Source organism: Eumetopias jubatus, unplaced genomic scaffold (genome assembly GCF_037043125.1).
Source record: "Eumetopias jubatus isolate StellerSeaLion01/CBP00866 unplaced genomic scaffold, mEumJub1_p1.0 scaffold_6, whole genome shotgun sequence".
Taxonomy (NCBI): Eukaryota; Metazoa; Chordata; class Mammalia; order Carnivora; family Otariidae; genus Eumetopias; species Eumetopias jubatus.
The window spans coordinates 22,206,266-22,226,823 of NW_028274812.1; the positions used below are offsets into that span (position 1 = coordinate 22,206,266).

General features: G+C 39.9%; 1 protein-coding gene across 3 annotated transcripts in view; it reads right to left on the reverse strand.

The window, feature by feature from the left end:
* PHACTR2 (phosphatase and actin regulator 2) overlaps positions 1-20,558 on the reverse strand; it is a 259,522-nt gene that overhangs the window by 60,635 nt on the left and 178,329 nt on the right. For all 3 annotated transcript variants that reach the window (XM_028121359.2, XM_028121358.2, XM_028121361.2), the window contains exons 3-4: positions 5,575-5,655; positions 196-354 (exon numbers count right to left, since the gene is read on the reverse strand). In XM_028121359.2, coding sequence (XP_027977160.1) covers positions 196-354; positions 5,575-5,655 — 240 coding nt within the window. The remainder of the gene's footprint in view (positions 1-195; positions 355-5,574; positions 5,656-20,558) is intronic.

The window sequence follows — 20,558 nt, forward strand, 5'->3', positions numbered from 1 at the left end:
ATGTGCTTACAAAATGTATGCATCTACCTGAGAAAACCATCCCATTTCTCTTCACTCGTTGTAATTTCTCTCTTCTTTGTATTTGCAAACCTTCTCCCTAACTGGTCTTAAGAGTCACTATTTGGAGCCTAAGACCTGATTCTCAACGTTGAGCTGTATTGAAGTAAAAGAATATGGAGTTTCTCTTGATTTTACCTTTCTTATCTTCTGCCTTTTCCTCCAGAGGTGGTGATTTTTCAGCTACAGAGCCATTACCTTCTTCAGATTTTACTACATTTTCCTCTCGGGTAGATTCCTCTCCGATGGGTATCATGTGCCCGTTTGAATTTTCAAAGTTAACTGTTACATCTCCATCTATAATGGGGAAAGAAACACCTAGATGTCTAACTTGATGGCTTTCTTAAAACCCAGTTTTCCAGTTACTAGGACTGTAGGGTTTGGGCTCGTGTTTTCAGACCCTGGGAACCAGATACATCCTGCATCATTTCACCATGTTTTACCAAATAATTCATTCCAAAGAAAAAGCTAGAAAATCCTTAGTCTTGGGGCAAAGCATCAATGGAGGGGATATCTGCTTGCCCTTTTGGGACAGTGGGAATTATTATCCTAATTATACAACATCCCTGGGCAACAGAGCCCTTCTCTTCTGTACTTAGGCTTTGTTGAAGTCAGTACTTAGGAGTCTCTGTTATTCACAAACTGAACGGTAAAAGGAGAAATCTGGAAAATGGAATAAACATTTTTAACAAGCACTAAAAACATAAGGTGAATATAAATACACAAATAACATGAAGTGTAATTATACATACAAAAGATTAGAGGGAGAATATGAAAATTTACAACCATCTCTGCCTCACATGATTGCATCTGTGATAATGTTAACTTTACATAGGAATATAACTACCACTCTGTATTCAGGGAAAGGTGGTAGCGAGGCTAATTCTATTTTCGTTTTCTTATTTATTGATGGAAATATTAAAATGTACTCAGGTAATTGTTACATATAACAGACCAAAAGCCTTTAATGTGGCCTAATTATAATTTGAAAATATTAGGGAAAAAAATGTGAAGAAAAATAATTACAGAGGAACTTAAAAAAAAACACAAGTGAAAATAAAATTTCTAATATGTTATCTAAATCAGAAATAACTAAATCCAATCCGTGAAGTTTCATAATTTCTAGAAGTTTCTAAAGTGAATGAGATTTTTTGCATAAACTCTTAATTCAGTGATGTTTGAAAAGACTAACCCTAGATCGTAACTGGAACATTTTAAGAGGCTTTGCTACCAGTGTAAAAATAATAATAATAATAATAATAATAATAATAATGCGTTGAAGTTTTTGACTTTGCAAAGTTCAAGAAATGCATGATCAGAGCTCTTTTTATTCAGTTTTTGATTAATCTTACTTTGGCAATCATTATAAGTAAAACAGAGATCATCTCTCAAATTTTCATTAAATATGATTGAACTGCTTTGGCTCAACATAAAACCCATTAGCCTTGTCCATAAAAACAGGCATGACATTTTAATAAGAAAAATACATATCATGGAATTTTGTCATGCTCAAAATGAAAAAGCAATCATTGCTAAGCCATATAACTTCCAAGTACCTATAATCTGATTCCTGTATACAAGTAAAATAGATGATAATTGAGGGCAATGCCACTGCAAATAAATCTTAACTATTTCAATAAAATTAAGGTAATACTTTTTAAAGAGTATAGGTCAAACCAAAGGGAAATCAAATGATTCTTAATTCTTATTATTAGATACCAAGGAATTCACTATTAAAAACAAGGGAGGGGAGACACAATGTAATGTCCAGATATTAGACACAGGAAAATTAAAAACTAATGTTAAGAATGGAAAATTCCAAACAAAACAGAAAACCACTTCTTTATATAAAAAAACCCTCAATTTTTAGGCACCCAAATATAAATTTATCTTTGACTACTCGGCCTTTAATTGGTAACAAAAATATGCTGAAGTCATGTTAGCGAAAACTTAATTATATTTTAACCCTTATTATGCTAAAATTCTTTAGTAGGTTAAATAATTGATTTTAAAATCTAGAACAAAAAAAGCTAGAGAGAAAATTAAATACGCGTGGTGCAGTAAGAAATTGGATTTTCACATAATAGAGTCAACAATGTGGAAAGATACTTACTTTGAGGTCTGAAATAAAGCTAGTGCCTATGAAAGTAAGGTAGGAAAAAGAGACCAATATGTGATAAATATAAATTCAAACATCAAACAGAGTAGAACTGAAGTCATTAATAATTAATTGGTGTGTGCACTGAAAAGGTTTTCTAGTTTTGTGCATAATGGTAGAGTTAAAACAAGTTGAGCCCTTCCTTCTGGTCCAGGAAGGTGATTGCTCAGTGGATCTACAATTTCTCTCCTGCCTCCAGAGAGATTAGAGGGGAGACTAATTTTGATACTGCAAGCCCGCCTTCCACGAACAAAAAGTTAGGGATGTTAATTTTTTTTTTATCTTTAAAAGTTCCAGATAGGAAATAAATAGCTTCATGGTAATAGAAAATTAAAGAAGACATAAAGTTCATTCATAAAACAGTATGAGCCCTTTCATATGACTGAATTAGTTGAGCATATTTTGGTGAAAGAATAAATATGTCAATGTGTGCATGTCCATACATCTATGTCTGTGTATAAAAGTGAATTTAGAAGCATATCTGAATGAGAGTGGACATGTGTTTTGTTAGTGATTAAATATGTGAGTGTATGTATGTATGTGAGCATTTCTGTGTGTCACAATGTGTGTGTCAGCCAGTGGGGGTGCATTCAGTTTGTGTATGTGAGTGAAATGCACACATACCTGCCAGCAAAGGAGAGGAGGGGAAGATGCTGATGTCCTAAGTAATAGGAGCCCTTGTATGCAGAGGAAAAAGACAGCTCAGAAAAGGCTGTAAGCTTCAAGTGAACAAGAGATGAAGCACACAGACATCAGTGGTGAAACAAGGAGCAGGAGAGTGTCTGGGGGCTTTTCCTCTTTCTGGCCAAACGAGTGTATCTGGGATATAGTTAACAGAGAAACAGAGATGAGGAGAAAGTTGTGTGTGACCAAACGGTGAGTGACTCATCAGAAGGTTAAAACTAGTACACCGTGGAAGAGAGAGAAAGGAGGCTGCACGGCAGGCAGGAACATCTCCATGCCCTCATGCTAAAGCTAAGGGAAAAGATGGAAGGAAAGAAGCAGAAAATAAGGAATGACCTTGGACTAGATTTCCTGGGAAATCTCAGGAGAGAAGATCAATTGTTGAACTTTTAGATGGAAGTTAGAGGTTAGTGTAAAAAAGATCATCTAAAAGGAGTAATAATAATAAAAGCTGGGGGTGAGGGTATGGGGTGGGGTGGGATGAGGTCAGACCCCGGGAAGCTGGAGGGATCGAAAAAGTCTATCTGGCTCCCTGAATAAAGGGCATAATTGATAATAACTGTCAAGAGCTAAGGCAAGGTCAGGAAGATCAAGGCAAAGAATGAATCTTCACTGGCAGAGGACAGGAGGTGGTCACCAAGCACAGCAGCTTCCAGTCTCTGGCTAGGGCTGAAAACAGACTGAAATTCTCAAGATAATTGTTTCTGGAGAAATGACAGAAAACTATTTTCTCCAGCCCTTGGCTGAAAAGGGGAAAGACTCTATTTACAAGAGGCATCACCAGGAACTTTCAAGGATTAGGTCATTTCTATAGTTCCATATAGGAACCATGAAAAAGGCAGAAAGTAAAATTCAGTAATTTAGGACTTCCCAAACATTAAATATTACCTTATGTTTAGGTGAAAGATTGTTTCATTCTTTTATGTTTTAAAAAACTTTTAATGTTCAGTCTGCAGAGGTTACCAAAAGGTCAACTAGAGTCAGAATTCTGGGAAGTAAGTATCGGAAATTATACCCATCAAGTAAATAGTTTAACAGATTAGACAGAACAAAAACCAATCAACACTAAGCATTTAAGTTGACCACCGCCACTTGTTTTTAGAAAAAATAAACTCGTTTCTAGCTATAATTTTTAATCAGACAAAAAGGGGTCTCTAAATCTCTATCTTTCATACTCATTAGCAATTTCAGTCATAAATTTTTGCATTTTTCCTTTCTTTACACAATTTCCAAATAAATGATACCAAACAATTGTGCTGGCCCAGTCCAGGAAGGTGATAGCTCAGAAAGGTGATTGCTCAGTGGATCTGTAATTTCTCTCCTGCCTCCAGAGAGATTAGAGGGGAGACTAATTTTGATACTGCAAGCCCGCCTTCCAGGAACAAAAAGTTAGGGGTGTGCATTTTTTTTTATCTTTAAAAGTCCCAGATAGGAAATAAATAGCTTCATGGTAATAGAAAATTAAAGAAGACATAAAGTTCATTCATAAAACAGAATGAGAAAAATGTGATCGGTCAGAGATTGAAATAAAACGCCTGAATCTTGAGGGCTCAAGAAAAATGGCATTATTCACTCTAGAATTCCCTATATTCTTTGAAACAGCAGTAAAATAGTAAAGCATTTCCTAGCTCCACTCTAGAATTATTCAGATGTTGGAAAAAGTGTGTCATTTGGATTTATAAATAGTGAATTCCAAAAGATGTTCTTTGCAAAGAACATTTACCAGAATTCTGTGATTTAATTCCAAATTAATAGCACTTTATTTGTTCCCATAAAAGTACAGTAATACTATTTTATCCCAGTAAATGTCCAGGGGGTGGGGCAAGGGAAGGCATGAGGTAAATCAACAATTTTGCAACAAAAATTTCCTATAGTTTTAAGAGTAGGGGGAGCAATGAAAATTATTTGGTATTACTTATTTGGAGAAATAACCAATCTTGGTGTCTTCTTCTGAGGGTCTATCTTGGTTTCTATCTAAGCCTAGTCTTTTTGAGCAAGATTCCCCCTTGGGAGGATAGAGAAAAAAAGGGGAAGAAGATTAGGGACAGGGAAAACAAAATACTTAGAAATAATAATTGTTTGTGAAAAGGTGAAAGACAATTAGATTCAAAGAAATGAAAAGAGAACAATACTAGGAAAATTACTTGAGAGAATGCATAAAGCGGATTAATTTAATTTGTCCATTTGTGCCTTATTGATTGTACATTTGATTGTATTATAGAATAAGAACAAAAGATACATTTACTATTTCTTTTCTCTCCCTTTTCTTTTACTGGTAGGCTTAAGAAACCAAAAGGCAGGAGCCAAGCTACAACATTGCCTTTACTCAAACAACTGAGTTAACTTGTATAGAAAGACTGAAGCTCAAGAACAGGAGTCATATAAACATTTGTATCTTATCTGTATCTTTAGCTGAGTACCTTTGTAGAGCTTTAGGGTTAGTGACATACAGTGAAGGGCTGAATTCAGTGAAGGTCACCGAATTTCTTTTCTAGAATACCTTAGATTCTCTGCAGCCCATAAAGGTATTCTGAATTAAAGCAAGATTCTCAGAGTGCCGTACTCACTGCTTTATCTCCCAAAGACCATGATCATCTTAAATTTTAAAAGAAAATGAAAGAAAGACCAAAGAATAAAGGATCAAGTTACTTTAAATGTATGATTAATTTCCTCACCTTGATCAGGCAACTCCTTAAGAACGCCCCTTCTTATCAGCTCCTCTCTACTTTGTCTTGTGGATATCTTCCTTTCTAATACTTTTAAAAAAGAATAAGCATAAGTAAGAATCAAGTCATTGCTTAAAATAATTATGAAAAACATTCCAAGTAGAATTGAGCATATTTATTCTGTTCACCTGAGGGCTCAACGCCCAGTTTTTTGAGTTGTCTAGCAAAATACGTGGTTGGAGTAAATATAATTAGGACAAGGGCACAGGACTGTAGCCTGTGCTCTGAAACCCAGCTGCTGTGCCTGGTCCTTCAAATGATGATGTTTGCCCAAGAAACCAGACACATTATCCATATCAGCTATAGAGCACAAAGGCTACTTCTCACTTCAAAATATTCCTTTTTTTTAGGCATTCTAAAACATAGGCTTCAATGAATATGCAATGTACACAAAGGATACGTATGTTTACATGAAAACCAAACAGACAAACAAACGTTCAGTAGATAGTCAGGTAACTCACCTGGATCCCAGAGAAAAGGGACTACTTTTCCAGTGTTTCCTCTCTCACACCATCTATCACAAAAGTCCAACACATCAGATCTCTGTAACTCTTTCCCTTGCCATACTCAAAAGGTCTAGCATGTTCCGGTATATCCCCTGACAAATCCCAAGTCAGGAGGATGGGGTCAATTCATGCTTTCAAAGGCACGTCAAGGGATGGGAATCTCAACAATGCCTCTTCCCTCTTCTGGAAGAATTTAAATTCCTGCTACAACTTCAGAGTGGAGTTCAGGAGGTTAGGGTGGGACTTCGACCGTATTCACCTTATGTGTATATAGTATTGGTTTCCTGAACCCTGCATGTCTAACTCTACTCCTCACTTTGAGGTGCCAAGATGGTGTGTAAAATTAGTATCATCTACTAATCCTCTGAGCCAACACTGTCCGAAGTGTGTTCTGGAGAATTCTCTTCCCTCTAGATGACCTGTTCGAAAAAGCACCTTGACACAGCAGAACCGGGCCACAGAAAGGGCCTAGGGCTCTTTAGAGAGAAGGAAAGGCACATTGGTGGAGACCAGGTAGCCACAGCAGGACTGGATTCTGATTCTCCCCAAAATTCCTATTTCTGGTCTCAGAATTTGCAAATCCTAGAGCCACATGAACAACATCATTTCAAGATCCATTACCCCAAGTCCTGCCCTAACACATATAGACAGGGCTCGTAATAACACTAAGGACATGTTTTTTGGGGGTGCTCCAGGTGGTCTGAAGGAAGGACTTTGAAGACAGAGAGGGGGAGAGAGGGGTGTGCCTTGGGCTGAGAGCTTTGTATGAAGCCCCTGAAAGTCTTCAGCAATGGCATGAGCCCCGGAGTACCAACACTTAGTCTCTCTTGAAGAAACTGAAATATTTCTTTCCTTTTCTGACAACTAGTAACTGTGTATTCCCCTTTTATCCTGGTTGCCAGAGGTCAGAGTAACACTTGATTTTAACACAGATTTCATATGACGATTCATGGATGAAATCTGTTTCCTCCTTCTTAGAGACCTGACTTCATTTGTATTTAATTTCTAGTATACATGCCCTTTGCTCTCAGTTTTGCCAAACACGTTTTGTGGAGAGACTCAGAATGCAACAAACAAGAAAATGAATAAATGAACGAGTGGATGAACAAATGGTCACAAGAATGATAATTAACACCTTGTTGGTTCAAATGGACACACACACAGAACCTTCCCCTCTTCCTTTAGATTGCCACCCACCCCCCACTCCACCCTCCTTCCAGAAGCAAGTAACCACAGCTCATTAAACGCTGGTGATTTCAATGGACAAAGTTAACTGGGTGTGGGGGGCCAGCTGGAGCTGTTCTTTTAGGTAAAAAGAGAGCTGTTATTTCAGGATAGCTTCAATTTGTTCAAGCTTTTGTCAAAGAGAAGAGAACTCCTGTCAGCACAGGGAGCCAAACAACACCCCTAACGACACAGTAGGGGTGCTGCGAACACTGTGCAGGTGGCTCAGATGGACCCTGACCACTGCATTCAATAGTCACTGAAGGACACCTCATCCACCTCCAATGCTGTGTGATCCTCTCTCATTAATCAAGGCCATTCCGTAATCTCTGCTTTGGGCGTCTTTAAAAGCTTTCACTCTTGCACTAAAAAAAAAATCGTCTGAGAGCCCAGAACATATCTCATTTTTGTTTCTGCCTTTCCAGTATGGATCCCAGAGGATGATTCAGTTTTAGTTTTAAGCTTTCTGTCGCTTTAAGTCTAACTTAATCTCAGTTAATAAATCCCTCCTCTTTCTTCCTTGTAAATTCTGGAGCTCCGAGGACGCAGCTTGGCTTCCGGCCAGGAATCAAACCCCACAGCTTTGTTCTTTGCTCTACCTTTTATAAACGGGCCCTGATAGGAAAATGCCCTGGCGATTTGTTTGGTCTCTGGCTGAGCAGGTTTTTAACACACAGTGCAGATAACTGTGTAGTGGGCCAATGAGAACAAACTGCAGGCGACTGAGCATGGAAAGTATGTTGCTAGGGCACCAAGTTCCAACCACCGCTCTCCCAGAAGAACAAGTATCACACTCTTCATCTTTTAAAATATTTGCCTCATGTTTACATAGTGTCTGTATGTTTGCAGAGCACATTCACTGGACACTTTTTCATAGGCTTGGAAGTGTTCTGCACTGGAATGAATTGGAGAGGTCATTCTCGTCCAACAGGGCCGCACAAAGCAGGAGTCATTACAGGAACATTCCTGAGATGTGCTCACCTGCTTGAAAACATTCAGAGGCAGGATGGCCTCCTCCAGATATCTGTCACCCTCATTCTTAGGAAAGTATTCCTCATAAGGAGTCAGAGCCACACTCCCCGTGACCTTGGCAGTTAATCAAGCCCATGGTCCCTATAGCTCTAGAGTAAAGTAAGTCATTTGTGATAGGGAAACAGTGTACGAGTTAGTTCTGTGTTCACTGAGAGCAAAGCGGGTTATTGAAGCCTCCTAGAATCTGATGTCGAGTATCCAACCAGCTGCTCTTTGACCCTGAAGTTCACACTAATCAGTGCAACAACAGCAATGTTGAGGGCCTGCCTCCCTCGCAAGGACTGCTGGGGAAGAGAGTTAGCAGGGGCACAGATCACTGGACGCAGTAGCCAGGTGTCTCCAGGAGAAGTATTGTTCCCAGTTGAGTAAATAGCTCATGGGGGCTCACTTTTATCCCAATCAAAAAAAGCATGTGTGGTTTTTACACGAAGATCAAGCAAACCCATGATTTCTGTTTTGCTCCCTGCTCCCTGGACTGGGGGAGTTAAAGTTCTGACAGTTCCCTTGTGATTACAACAGCACACATTTTTCTAAGAAGTGAAGGACATCCTGTGCCCCCATTTTCCTGCTCTCATGCTTACACTCCGGCTTTTCAAATATTTGAAAAGGACCGATCTTTCCAAAAGCGTCCAATGGCTGTCCATCTGGCTTTGAATACTATCTCTACTCCTTGGCATGGTCTCCACAATGACCCCCGAAGGCTGCCCCCCACAGGATGCCTCCCACCATGGGGTCCTTCCCTGATGGCTCCCTCCTGGCTCTCTCTGTTCCAGCCCCTCCAGCCCTGCTGCTTGTCACCTGACACACGTGGCAAGCCCCTGTCTGGTGGCCTCTGTCCTTACCAGGATGGGATTTTCCCGGACCCCCACACAGCTCAGTCCATCACTTCCTTCAAGTCTCTGCTCAAAGGTCACCTTATTAGAAATCCCTCCTCACACACCCAATGTAGAATAGCTTGTTCCTTTTCTCATCTTTATCCATCTTTTCCTGCAAAATACATCATCCCCTCCTGAAATGGCACCTACTCCTTAAGTATGGTCTAGATGAGAACCAAAACCCTTGTTTTGTTTACTGCCGTTTTCCCAACAGTGCCTTGCAGGTTGTTAGAACTCAGAAAATATGTGCATTTGCTGCATAAATGAGTAAGAGAAAACAGGCTGATAATGCTAACGGTCTTGTTTTCTGCCCCTTCTCCACCTCCAGCCTAGGAGAAAGCAAGCGAGGCCTGTGGCAAGACTCTATGAACAGGCGTCTTCTGTTTTCTGCCCCCTCTACTTTTTGGCTGGGCCCGCCAAAGGGAAAATCCTGAGCTCTCTGTCCTGTGGCTCATCTGAAAAAGTCTCTGTGCTCTGAAGAAGGAAGGCTATAGTGTGCAGAGGACAGATGGCAGCCAACTAACAGGGTGTAACACACGACTGGGCTCATCATAAATTTTAAATGATTTATGATGTCCTTCTGGGCATGGAGCCTGCATTCAGGAGAGGAGGCCGGGGCATATGCCACCTCCTTGCTATGGAGGCATGGCCAGGATTTTATATTACTCTGGAAGGATCTGTGAGAGTAAATCTTGCAGTCAACAAGCCACTTGTGTTTTCTTTTGGCGAGGAAAGAGAGTCCTAATTCTCAATTCTAACACCATTTAATGATGGAACAAAACAGAAGAGCAATTAGACTATTAAATAAGTGCACCGTGTTATCTTCTTGGTTCTGAGGACTGAATGACCTTACTGTACAACTGTGACAGAAACAGAGACCTGCTTGTCTTGGGTTGCAAGTGTTCTATAAGAGCCCGGCTTTGCTTTACCTCTCCTCAATAGCAGTTACAGAAAACAGAATGTCAAAAAACGGGCTCCCTTTTAAAAAACCCTTCACTAAAGCATAGCAAAGTCCTTTAAAGAAACCACCACCAAAATGCCACCCAACGGGACATTTGCAAAAACTTCCAAAACAGCTCAAGAACATAAGGCAGAGAAATAAAGCCAACATCCCCCACTAAAAATACTCAGGGGTCTGGCCATTTTCATTTAATCCATGTCTCTCCCCTACTTAAAAATCCAACAGACTACGGAAAAAGCCCAACCCCTCGGAGCCATGGCCAGGCTTTACAACTGGTCCCAGTGGACCATTCTCCCCCTCCCTCTTGTTCATCCTTTTCCACAAGCCCAGAGTTAAAGCCCAACCTTACTCTTACTTCTCACCATTTCCTAAACACTTCCTGTACATTCTTTTAGTGTTTCTTTCTCCTAGAATCACACCTTTGCCCTCTCCCCCTCTCTGGTGAAATCCTCCTATAATCCCAAGACCTCTTCAGACAGCGCCCCCTGCAGGACAATGTCACCATTCTGGGTGGCTAATCAGTAATAACGGTGTTCCTAGCGTACTATAAAGTAACTTCTCTGTGCCTCAACTTTTTCATCTACAAAATGGGGGAACTGGGACAAGTGGGTGGCTCAGTCGGTTAAGCATCTGCCTTCAGCTCAGGTCATGATCCCAGAGTCCTGGGCTCAAGTCCCGCATCGGGCTTCTTGCTCAGGGGGAAGCCTGTTTCTCCCTCTGCGTGCCGCTCCCCCTGCTTGTGCTCTCTCTCTCTCTCTCTCTCTGACAAATAAATAAATAAATAAATAAATAAATAAATAAATAAATAAATAAATAAAATCTTTAAAACGGGAGAACAACTGCTACCTTTTCTGGTTCTTTTGGAGATCTTTTGGAGTTAAAAAGCTAAAGTGCTTAGACCAGGAGCTAGAATCTAGAAAGCCCTGAATAAATGTTAATTACTATTATTTCTGTTACAGCACTTCTTCCTCATTGCTACATGTGTACGTAGTTGCATGTTCACATGACTTGAAGCCCTATGAGAAATGTCATAGGCCCCATAATGCCCCAAATAATATTATGTTGTTTTTGGTTTTGTTTTTTGAAGGGACGGAGGGAAGGCATGTCTAGCACACTTTTCTAATTTTCTAATCTTTTCTATTTTCTCATTTTAGAAACAGTCTTCCTGATAGTGAGCCTTTGAGGAACCACCTTCCTCCTCGTTCAGTCCATGCCATTTGTGTGAAGCTAACCCCAACGCCGGGCTCTAGGGCTCCCCGGCTTATCCAGTCAGAGCCTGATACTTTCCTGGCCTTCATGACTGGTTCAGAGAGGGGCTGTGCCCAAGTTGCACCAATGACAACCAGCCCAAGAATTTCCCGAACAACAGGGAAAAGAAGGCTTTCTCTTTCTTTTGTATCTATTAAAACTAGCCACATATGGGCCTAGAGCTGCAAGTAGTCATTTTGCCTCCATAAAAGGAAAGTCTAACTTAAAAAAAAAAAAAAAGTAAAAAAGCCAATACTGAGGAACATAGGCTCAAAGAAGGAGACACATTCCTAATATTAGCTTTGAAGCACCTGGATCCAACCAAAACTAAAGGCTGTTTGGCCCAGGGCTTTTTACTTGCATGAACCAATAAATTCTCCATTTGCCTAAGTCTATTATTATTCATTGGCAGTAAAGAGGTTTTACTTTTAAAGAGCCAAAAAAAGTGTTTCACAGATGCTTCTTTAACGTGAATTTTCTTCCAGCAGAGGCCAAAGATCCTCTAGATTTTCAAGGCAGAAATATGAAAGAACTACACGAACTTCTTTATCCCCCAAGAGTTTGAAACTTGACCAGACCTTAAAAAAGAGGAAGATGGTGAGATCTATGTCCCCTCCTCCTCTTGGGAAATCAGTGTCACAACTTCCTTCAGAAACCTGATAGTAATCATCCATTTACTTGATGCTTAGGTAGCATTTTTATATTTATTTTCTCATCACGCTTCCCAGTATTCCTGAAAGACAGGCTAAACAATTCTTTTTAGTTCCCTCGAATAGATAAGGATATCAAGACTCACAGAGGTGAAACACATTTTCCAATCACATACTCAGAATCTGGTTGAACCCAAATGTGTCTAGCCAAAAGCCTACTGCTTGCATTCTTTAGACTGAGTTGATAATAACAAAGATTTCAACTTTCCCACAACAGGTATAATGCTTTCCAATTTCCCTTCAAGACATGAGGTAGAAACACTTTTTAAATTTAATTTTAAATGAGCAATTTTTAGATGGTAGTACATCCTCATAGTACAAATTATAAAAGGGTACAGTAAAAGCTCTCACTTTCACCCTATCCCCCACCTATTCAAACTGAACCTCACCTGTACTCCATATGCAAATAACCACTTTTCTTAGTGTCTCCTGTGCCCTTCCGGACTTTCTTAGGCAAATCCAAATACTCATTTTAATTATTCTCTTTTTTACACCCAAGGTACGCTATTTTACAAATTGTTCAGCACGGGGCGCCCGGGTGGCTCAGTTGGTTAAGCATCTGCCTTTGGCTCAGGTCATGATCCCAAGGTCCTAGGATGGAGCCCCACATCAGGCTCCCTGCTCAGTGGGGAGCCTGCTTCTCCCTCTCCCCCTGCCCCCCCCCGACTCGTGCTCTCTTGCTCTCTCTCTCACTGGCTCTTGCTCTACCTCAAATAAATAAATAAAATCTTTAAAATAAACAAAGAAACAAAAACCAGTTGTTCAGCACTATGCGTTTTCATTGAACACTGTATGTAGTACTTTTAAAATTTCAGGTAACAGGGTGACAGACAAAGGCCAGGCTGGGGAGAGAAGAGATGATGATCTTTGCCTTGTGAACACAGCAGCAGCTAAAATCATGGCTGTTTCCCGAGAGGGCAAGCTGGGAATAGCCATGGCAAGTCAACTCAAGGGACTTGGGGATTTTATTCCCAAAGGATAAGGTTTAGGACTAGAACAATGCACAAGTCCCCAATCCCAGATTGGCCAGGAAGTACAAGTAATCTCAGGAGAGTAATCAGAGGCCAGGATCTGAGAGCTACGTGAAACCCTGCTTGTCTTTCTTCCAGTGTGACTCTCAAACACATGACAAACACAAATGTTCGAGACAGGTGCTTTTGGATGCATCCTGTGTGTTTCCATTTCTTGTTTCTTCACATTAAAAGATAGTAAACCCAAAACAGGGTGAGACCACAAAAGGGGCAGAAGCTTGAAACAAAGATAATGAGAATCATCCTTAGAGCAATTAATTCTAACTTCACACTAAGAACAAGCTAGAGACTTGATATAAAATGGACTCTGAGAAACAAACTGAGGGTTCTAGAGGGGAGGGGGGGTGGGGGGATGGGTCAGCCTGGTGATGGGTATGAAAGAGGGCACGTACTGCATGGAGCACTGGGTGTTATACACAAACAATGAATCATGGAACACTACACCAAAAACTAATGATGTAATGTATGGTGATTAACATAACATAATAAAATAAAATTTAAAAAAAATCGCTGCCCTACATGGAAGAGGTTTTGCAAACTAGGAGATCATAAACAATACCCATTAGAGAAGTTCTTAGAGAGCCCAAACTTCCAATTCTGAGGCCCTTCTCCGTGATCTGTTTCAAGACAATTTTACACATTTCAGGGACTCAGCAACGTCGATTGAGATGAGATCCTATCTCATTTTACCTCTGATCAGACAGCCAAATGGCAGGTAAGAGTCGCTGTGAAAGAGACCTTAGTGACACTAAGCTATCCTAAATTAAGACAGTCTCACTTATTTAAACATCAAATTCAACTGTGCAGGATTAAAGGCATCTGAAATTATCCATACCTTAGGCCAAAAGTTTTTGAAGGCATTAACGTGTAATCTTTAAAAGCCTGTTTTTATTTAGTGAATTTAGAAACAATACGTCATAAAACATCACCAATTCAAACCAATAGGTGTGAATAACCTGTCAGAGTTAGTAATAAGATTGAGTGGGCATTTCTGCATATCTAGGTTTACTACCTTCATATACATATCTCATTAGACTACGTTTCTTAAAGTGATTAAAATTTGTTTTCTTTTTTTTCTGTAAGATTTATTTATTTGAGAGAGAGAGAGAATAAGTGAGGGGAGGGACAGAGGAAGGAGGAAGAGGAAGACAGAATCACAAGCTGAACCTTGTGCTGAGTGTGAAGTGCAGAGCCTGATGTGGGGCTTGATCTCACAACCCAAGATCATGACCTGAGCCAAAATCAACCAACTGAGACATCCACGCACCCCTAAAGATTTGTTTTCTTAAACAACCTAAGTGTCCATTGAGAGATGAATGGATAAAGGTGTTCTATGTGCATGCACATACACACACCACATACACACACATGGAATATTATTCAGCCATAAAAAAGGATTCGATCTCTCCATTTATAACAACATGGACAGACCGGGGTGGGGGGGAGTATTATGCTAAGTGAAATAAGTCAGACAGAGACAAACAAATACTGTATGATTTCACTTCTATGTGGAATCTAAAAAACAAAACAAACAAAAGAACAAACAAAGCAGAAACAGACCCATAAACACAGAGAACAAATTGGTGGTTACCAGATAGGTAGGGGTAGGAGGCTGGGCTAAATGGTGAAAGGAAGTGGAAGATACAGGTTTCCAGTTACAGAATGAGTAAGTCACAGGGGTGAAACGTACAGCATAGGGAATATAGTCAATGGTATTGTAATAGCGTTGTACCTGATTGACCCTGCAGTGAGAGGACCAAGAATGATTCTACTAAAGTTTTTATTTTCCAAGACAAAACACGAAAAAATATTGGGGGCTTTTCACTGTAATTAAAACTATAATGTTTAAAGTTTCACAGCAATGCTAAGTTTCCACTGGGACATAATGCTCCCTCTCAGGAGTCTCCCTGTCTACTCTCTGTTTCCAAATTTCTGATTATTAAGGTGGTAACAAGGTCTCATCATTCTTCTTGCCAAAGCTAGAAAATAGAAAATGGACCAGGAAGTATATATTCTGGCCCTTTTAAAAAATATCTTGAGCTCACATCCAGACATTGAAACTTATTTTTATTTTTTTTAACGATTTTATTTATTTATTTGACAGAGAGCTAGAGGGAGAGCCAGAGAGCACAAGCGGGGGAAACAGCAGAGGGAGCAGGAGAAGTAGGCTGTCAGCTGAGCAGGGAGCCTGGTGCGGGGCTCGATCCCAGGACCCTGAGATCATAACCTGAGCCGAAGGCAGACGCTTAACCAACTGAGCCACGCAGGTGCTCCCCTAGACATTGCAATTTATTAGCAGGTGATCATAGGCAAGTCCAAACCTCTCCATGCCTTTGTTTCTGTACATGAAAACAGAGGTAGGAAAACCTAGGTTGGATGCCCAATAGGATGATTAAAACATTTGGTAAGTATCTGACACAAAGTAAGGACCCTCTAAATATTAGTTTTTTCCTCCTCTACGTTCCATTTTCTCTTGTATACAGATGTATATCTCTTTGATAATATTCTGTTGATATTTTTACCTTGATATGGTTACTGATCTAGAAGGTGGCATAGTACAGGGATTCAGAATGAAGACTCAAGCCAGGCCTCTGACGTTCAAATATGGGCTATGCCACTCACAAACCCTGAAACCTAGGGCAAGTTATTTAACTTTTCTGTGCCTCAGTTTACTCATTAGTGAAATGAGGGTTATAGTAGCAACCCAACTCATCGAGTAATTGGGAAGATTACAAGCATTTATTTTATTCTATTTTTTAAATAGATTTTCCTTATGTATTTGAGAGAGAGAGAGAGAGCGCGCGCGCGCGCGCGCGCACACACACACACACACACACACACACACACACACGAGTGGGGGGAGGGGCAGAGGGCGAGGGAGAAGCAGACTCCCCACTGAGCACAGAGCCCGGTGAAGGACTGGATCCCAGGATCCTGGGATCATGACCTAAGCCGAAGGCAGAAGCTTAACCAACTGAGCCACCCAAGTGCCCCGGATTACAAACATTTCAAACAGCATCTGGCACACAGTAAAAACTCAAGAGTTAGTTATTAATACCCACATATCTTATTCCTACTTTAAGTTTAATCCCAAATAAAACTGCAAATGAGTAACAGAAATCAAAATTTGTCTACTTTTATTTTTTAACAAACACTTTACTTCACATGCTGCAGATGTAGCAAATTATACAAATTACTCAAAGGGAACTTTTTCAAATCTCATAGAGTAGTAACTAAACTGAACATCTTAGCACTGAGTTGTGAAAGGCAGCAAAAAGAAAGGACTACATAATGCCAGCAATATGTCAACATCAGATTTAAATAGGTAATTCAATTTTAGTTAGTGTCACTAATGTTTCACACTCGATTCACCTACGGTCTTCTTTAAAAACAAATTACAAGGGGTGGGAGGGAGATGAAATGAAGAATTTTTGTTTAATGGTAGACAGTTTAGATTTTGCAAGATGAAAAAGTTTTAGAGATCTACTGCATAAAAATGCAAATATACTTGACACCACTGAATTGTATACTTAAAAGTGGCTATTAGGAGAGCGAGCGAGCGAGTGCACAAGCAAGAGGGGCAGAGGGAGAGGGAGAAGCAGACTCCCCCCCCAAGCAGGAAGCCCAACATGGGGCTTGATCCCAGGACCCCGAGATCATGACCTGAGCTGAAGGCAGACGCTTAACCGACTGCGCCACCCAGGCGCCCCTCCACCACAATTTTTAAAATAAATTAAACTGTAAGACATTTTTGGACTACATTAATGCTAAGAGCCATTTATCGAAGATGAAAAATAGATGAGACGGTATTTCCAAAGAATTTTAACCACACTGATGTTTACTGTGTTCATCAACTATTCTCCAGAATCTCTTCTCTCCAGCCATGCTTTTTATCTCTTATATTTCTCTCATAGCCTCTCCTGCCCTGCCTTTTATTTTTTTTATTTTTTTAAAGATTTTATTTATTTATTTGAGAGAGAGAATGAGAGAGAGAGAGAGAGCACATGAGAGGAGGGAGGGTCAGAGGGAGAAGCAGACTCCCTGCCGAGCAGGGAGCCCGATGCGGGACTCGATCCCGGAACTCCAGGATCATGACCTGAGCCGAAGGCAGTCGCCCAACCAACTGAGCCACCCAGGCGCCCCCTGCCTTTTAATAGGTACTAAGTAAACACTTAGACTTTGGAATAAAGAAAACCTCAAAAGCATCTGTTTCAAAACCTGGAGAGTCTGGGTTTGGAAAAGTCGGTGAAGAAAACTTAGCAGAAAAATTTTATAAGCCTCGATGAGCAAACTCTTTTCACTTGACAAAAAGAAGCAAGAATTAAGACTGTAATTTATATTCCAAGTGGGAAACAAATCAGAAAAATATAGAAGCCAAAAAACAGTCACTCTCCAGGACTTAGCCCTTAGTGATAAAGACCGGATTTGTATCACAGGATGAAAAAAATCAAAACAAACCACAAAAGGAAATAATATGCAAAGGAAATAAAATAATGGACTTTCCTGACAGGATTCTCTGACCAGGCCAGAAAGAGTTCTGTAGCACCTTTAAGAAGTATTTCACAAGTGGCACTACTCCAAAGGAAAATGAAATTAGGAAATTATCCACCCAAGTAAAGTTTATAAACAATCAGATCGTCTCTTAAAGCAATATGAACGACGTCTCATGGAAGCCTTTTTTATCAAGAGGTCAGTGGGAATACTGTTTCTCTCCTCTATATCTCCCTCAGGAATTAAATGTGGCAAAGGAAAAAAAGAAATGCAAGTTAACAATTCTATATTCCATTCTAGTGGGTGTGATTCTTTAAAATAATGTCATTTATAATCAGAAACCAGTAGTGTCCATGGCTCAATTGAGAAGGTTTGCGTAGAATGCTCAGTGAAAATGCCTTGCTTACCTGAGCTCACTTGCCCTAGCAGAGCCTACCTCCTCCTGGGAGAGGCTGCAGGCCTGAGATCTTAGTCTGCTCTATGGCTCAACAAATTTAAACCTAAAGCTTAGCTTGGATTAAACAAACAATATCGCATTTTCTAGAAGGGACAGGAGGCAAAGGAATCTCCTCCACTCCATTTACAAATAAGATTTTTCTGGTTTCTACGTATCTAAAGAAGGTGGGTCCTAATGGTTTGGCCATTCATTGTGCAGCTGGCTAATTTAAACCCAGGATGGAAGGTTTTCCTATTTATGAAACCACTAATTTCTATTATGAAAAATATACAGAAAGTTAGCACTCACATTAGTCTTTTCCATGAATGGGTTTTATCCCCAGAATAGATCTATAATGAATAATAAATGCTCCATAAATAAAAAGGTGGGGCCTTAATGATTCTTTCCATCCATCTGTATGCGGGAAGAGTGAAACACGAAAAAAGATTCCTTCTACTGGGAGAAAAAAAAAATGAAGAGGAATAGTCTCCTTCATTTTTTTATGCATAGAGAGGAAATTTGTTTTAATGCCATTAGATATCTTTAGGAAAACAGAATAAAAGAATTTCAGAAAAAGTCTGTATGATAAAATTATTCTATGTTCTCTCTCTTCTCCACAGAATTTTTAACACCCATTTGGTCTAATTAGCTTCACTTATAAAATACACAGGTACAGAAATGGCTGAACTAAAACACAACCCAAGCCTCCTTCTCATATCAATGATGTCCTCACATTGGCCTTTTAAAGGCTGTTGCCATACAGAACAGACAGTAACAGTTACTTAAGTTCATTACCCATTCATGAGGGAATGGGACCCCAACCTGTCCATTAAATTTGGTGAAATATTAATTTTGTCTATTTTGGCTTCTCAATTCCTAAGGCTCTTAAGCAGCTCTCAATGATATGAACACTAAGAAAGAATTAAAAACTGGTATAATTGCCCCCCCGCCCCGATTCCAGCACTTTCCAAATCACATTCACCGGCAAACACCATATATATGGAATAGGGTAAGGCCTATCAAGAGCCCCTCATTAATTAATTCATTCAACAAACATTTACTAAATCCTTTAACATAAGCCAGACACTATTCTAGTTGCTCTTGGGATTTTATCAAAGAGGAAAACAAAAGTCTCGATGCTCATGGAATTTATAATCTAGTGTGAAGGGAGACCAGTTAATGAACAACACCAATAATTTATACATGTTAGAAGGTATGATGTGGGGGCACCTGGGTGGCACAGTCAGTTAAGCATCCGACTCTTGGTTTTAGCTCAGCTCATAATCTCAGTCTTGAGATCGAGCCCTGCGTCAGGCTCCACGCTAAGCCCGGAGTCTGCTAAAGTTTCTCTCTCTCCCTCTGCTCCTCCCCACCTCTTTTTCTCTCTCTCACATAAATAAATAAATCTTAAAAAAACAAAAGTAAGAGGTGCTGTGGGAAGAACAAGGCAGGGCAGAAACAGAGAACCAAGAGTGCTGGAGGGACCTACTTTACGGTACCCACTAGGATGGCAATAATAAAATAGACAGATAATAACAAAGGTTGTCCAGCCTGTGTAGAAATTAGAACCCTCATACACTGCTGATGGGAATGTAAAATGGTGCAGCTGCTTTGGAAAACAGTCTTGGCAGTTCCTCAAAATGTTAAACATTGAATTACCATATGATTCAGCAATTCCATTTCTAGATGTATAACCAAGAGAAGTGAAAATATGTGTCTGTACAAAAACTTGCATACAAATGTTCACAGCAGCACTATTCACAATAGCCAAAATAGAAACAACCCAAACACATGTCCATCAACTGATGATGGAGGGATAAATAAAATATGATATATTCTTACAATATTATTTGACAATAAAAAGAAATTAAATATTGATGCATGTTACAATATGGATGAATCTTAAAAACATTACGCTAAGTGAAAGAAGCCAGTCACAAATGGCCACATATCTACTCTATGATTCCATTTATAGGAAACATGAAGAATAGGCCAACCTATCAAGACAGAAAACAGAGGTCAGGGGAAGGGGGGGGAGTGACTGCTCAAGGGGGTTTCTTTTTAGGGTGATGAAAATGTTTAAAATTAATTGTGGTGCTAGTTGCACAGTTTGTAAATATTGTGAAAAACCACCGAATTAGACATGTAAAATGGGTGAATTGTATGGCATATGAATTATATCTCAAAAACGCTGTTAAAGAAAGAGTGCTGGGGGAGAGGAGAGATTCAGCATAAAGACTGAAGGCAGACCTCATTGAGAAGTTAGCATTTAAACACGGGACTTCACTGAAGGAGATGAAGTAGCTGGTTAACCATAAGGAAATCTGGGGGAAGAGACTTCTTTCAATGCACTAGAGGTTCTAACAAAAGTCATCCAAGATAAAAGAGAGAACCTTAATGATTCTGTACCTGTTAAAGA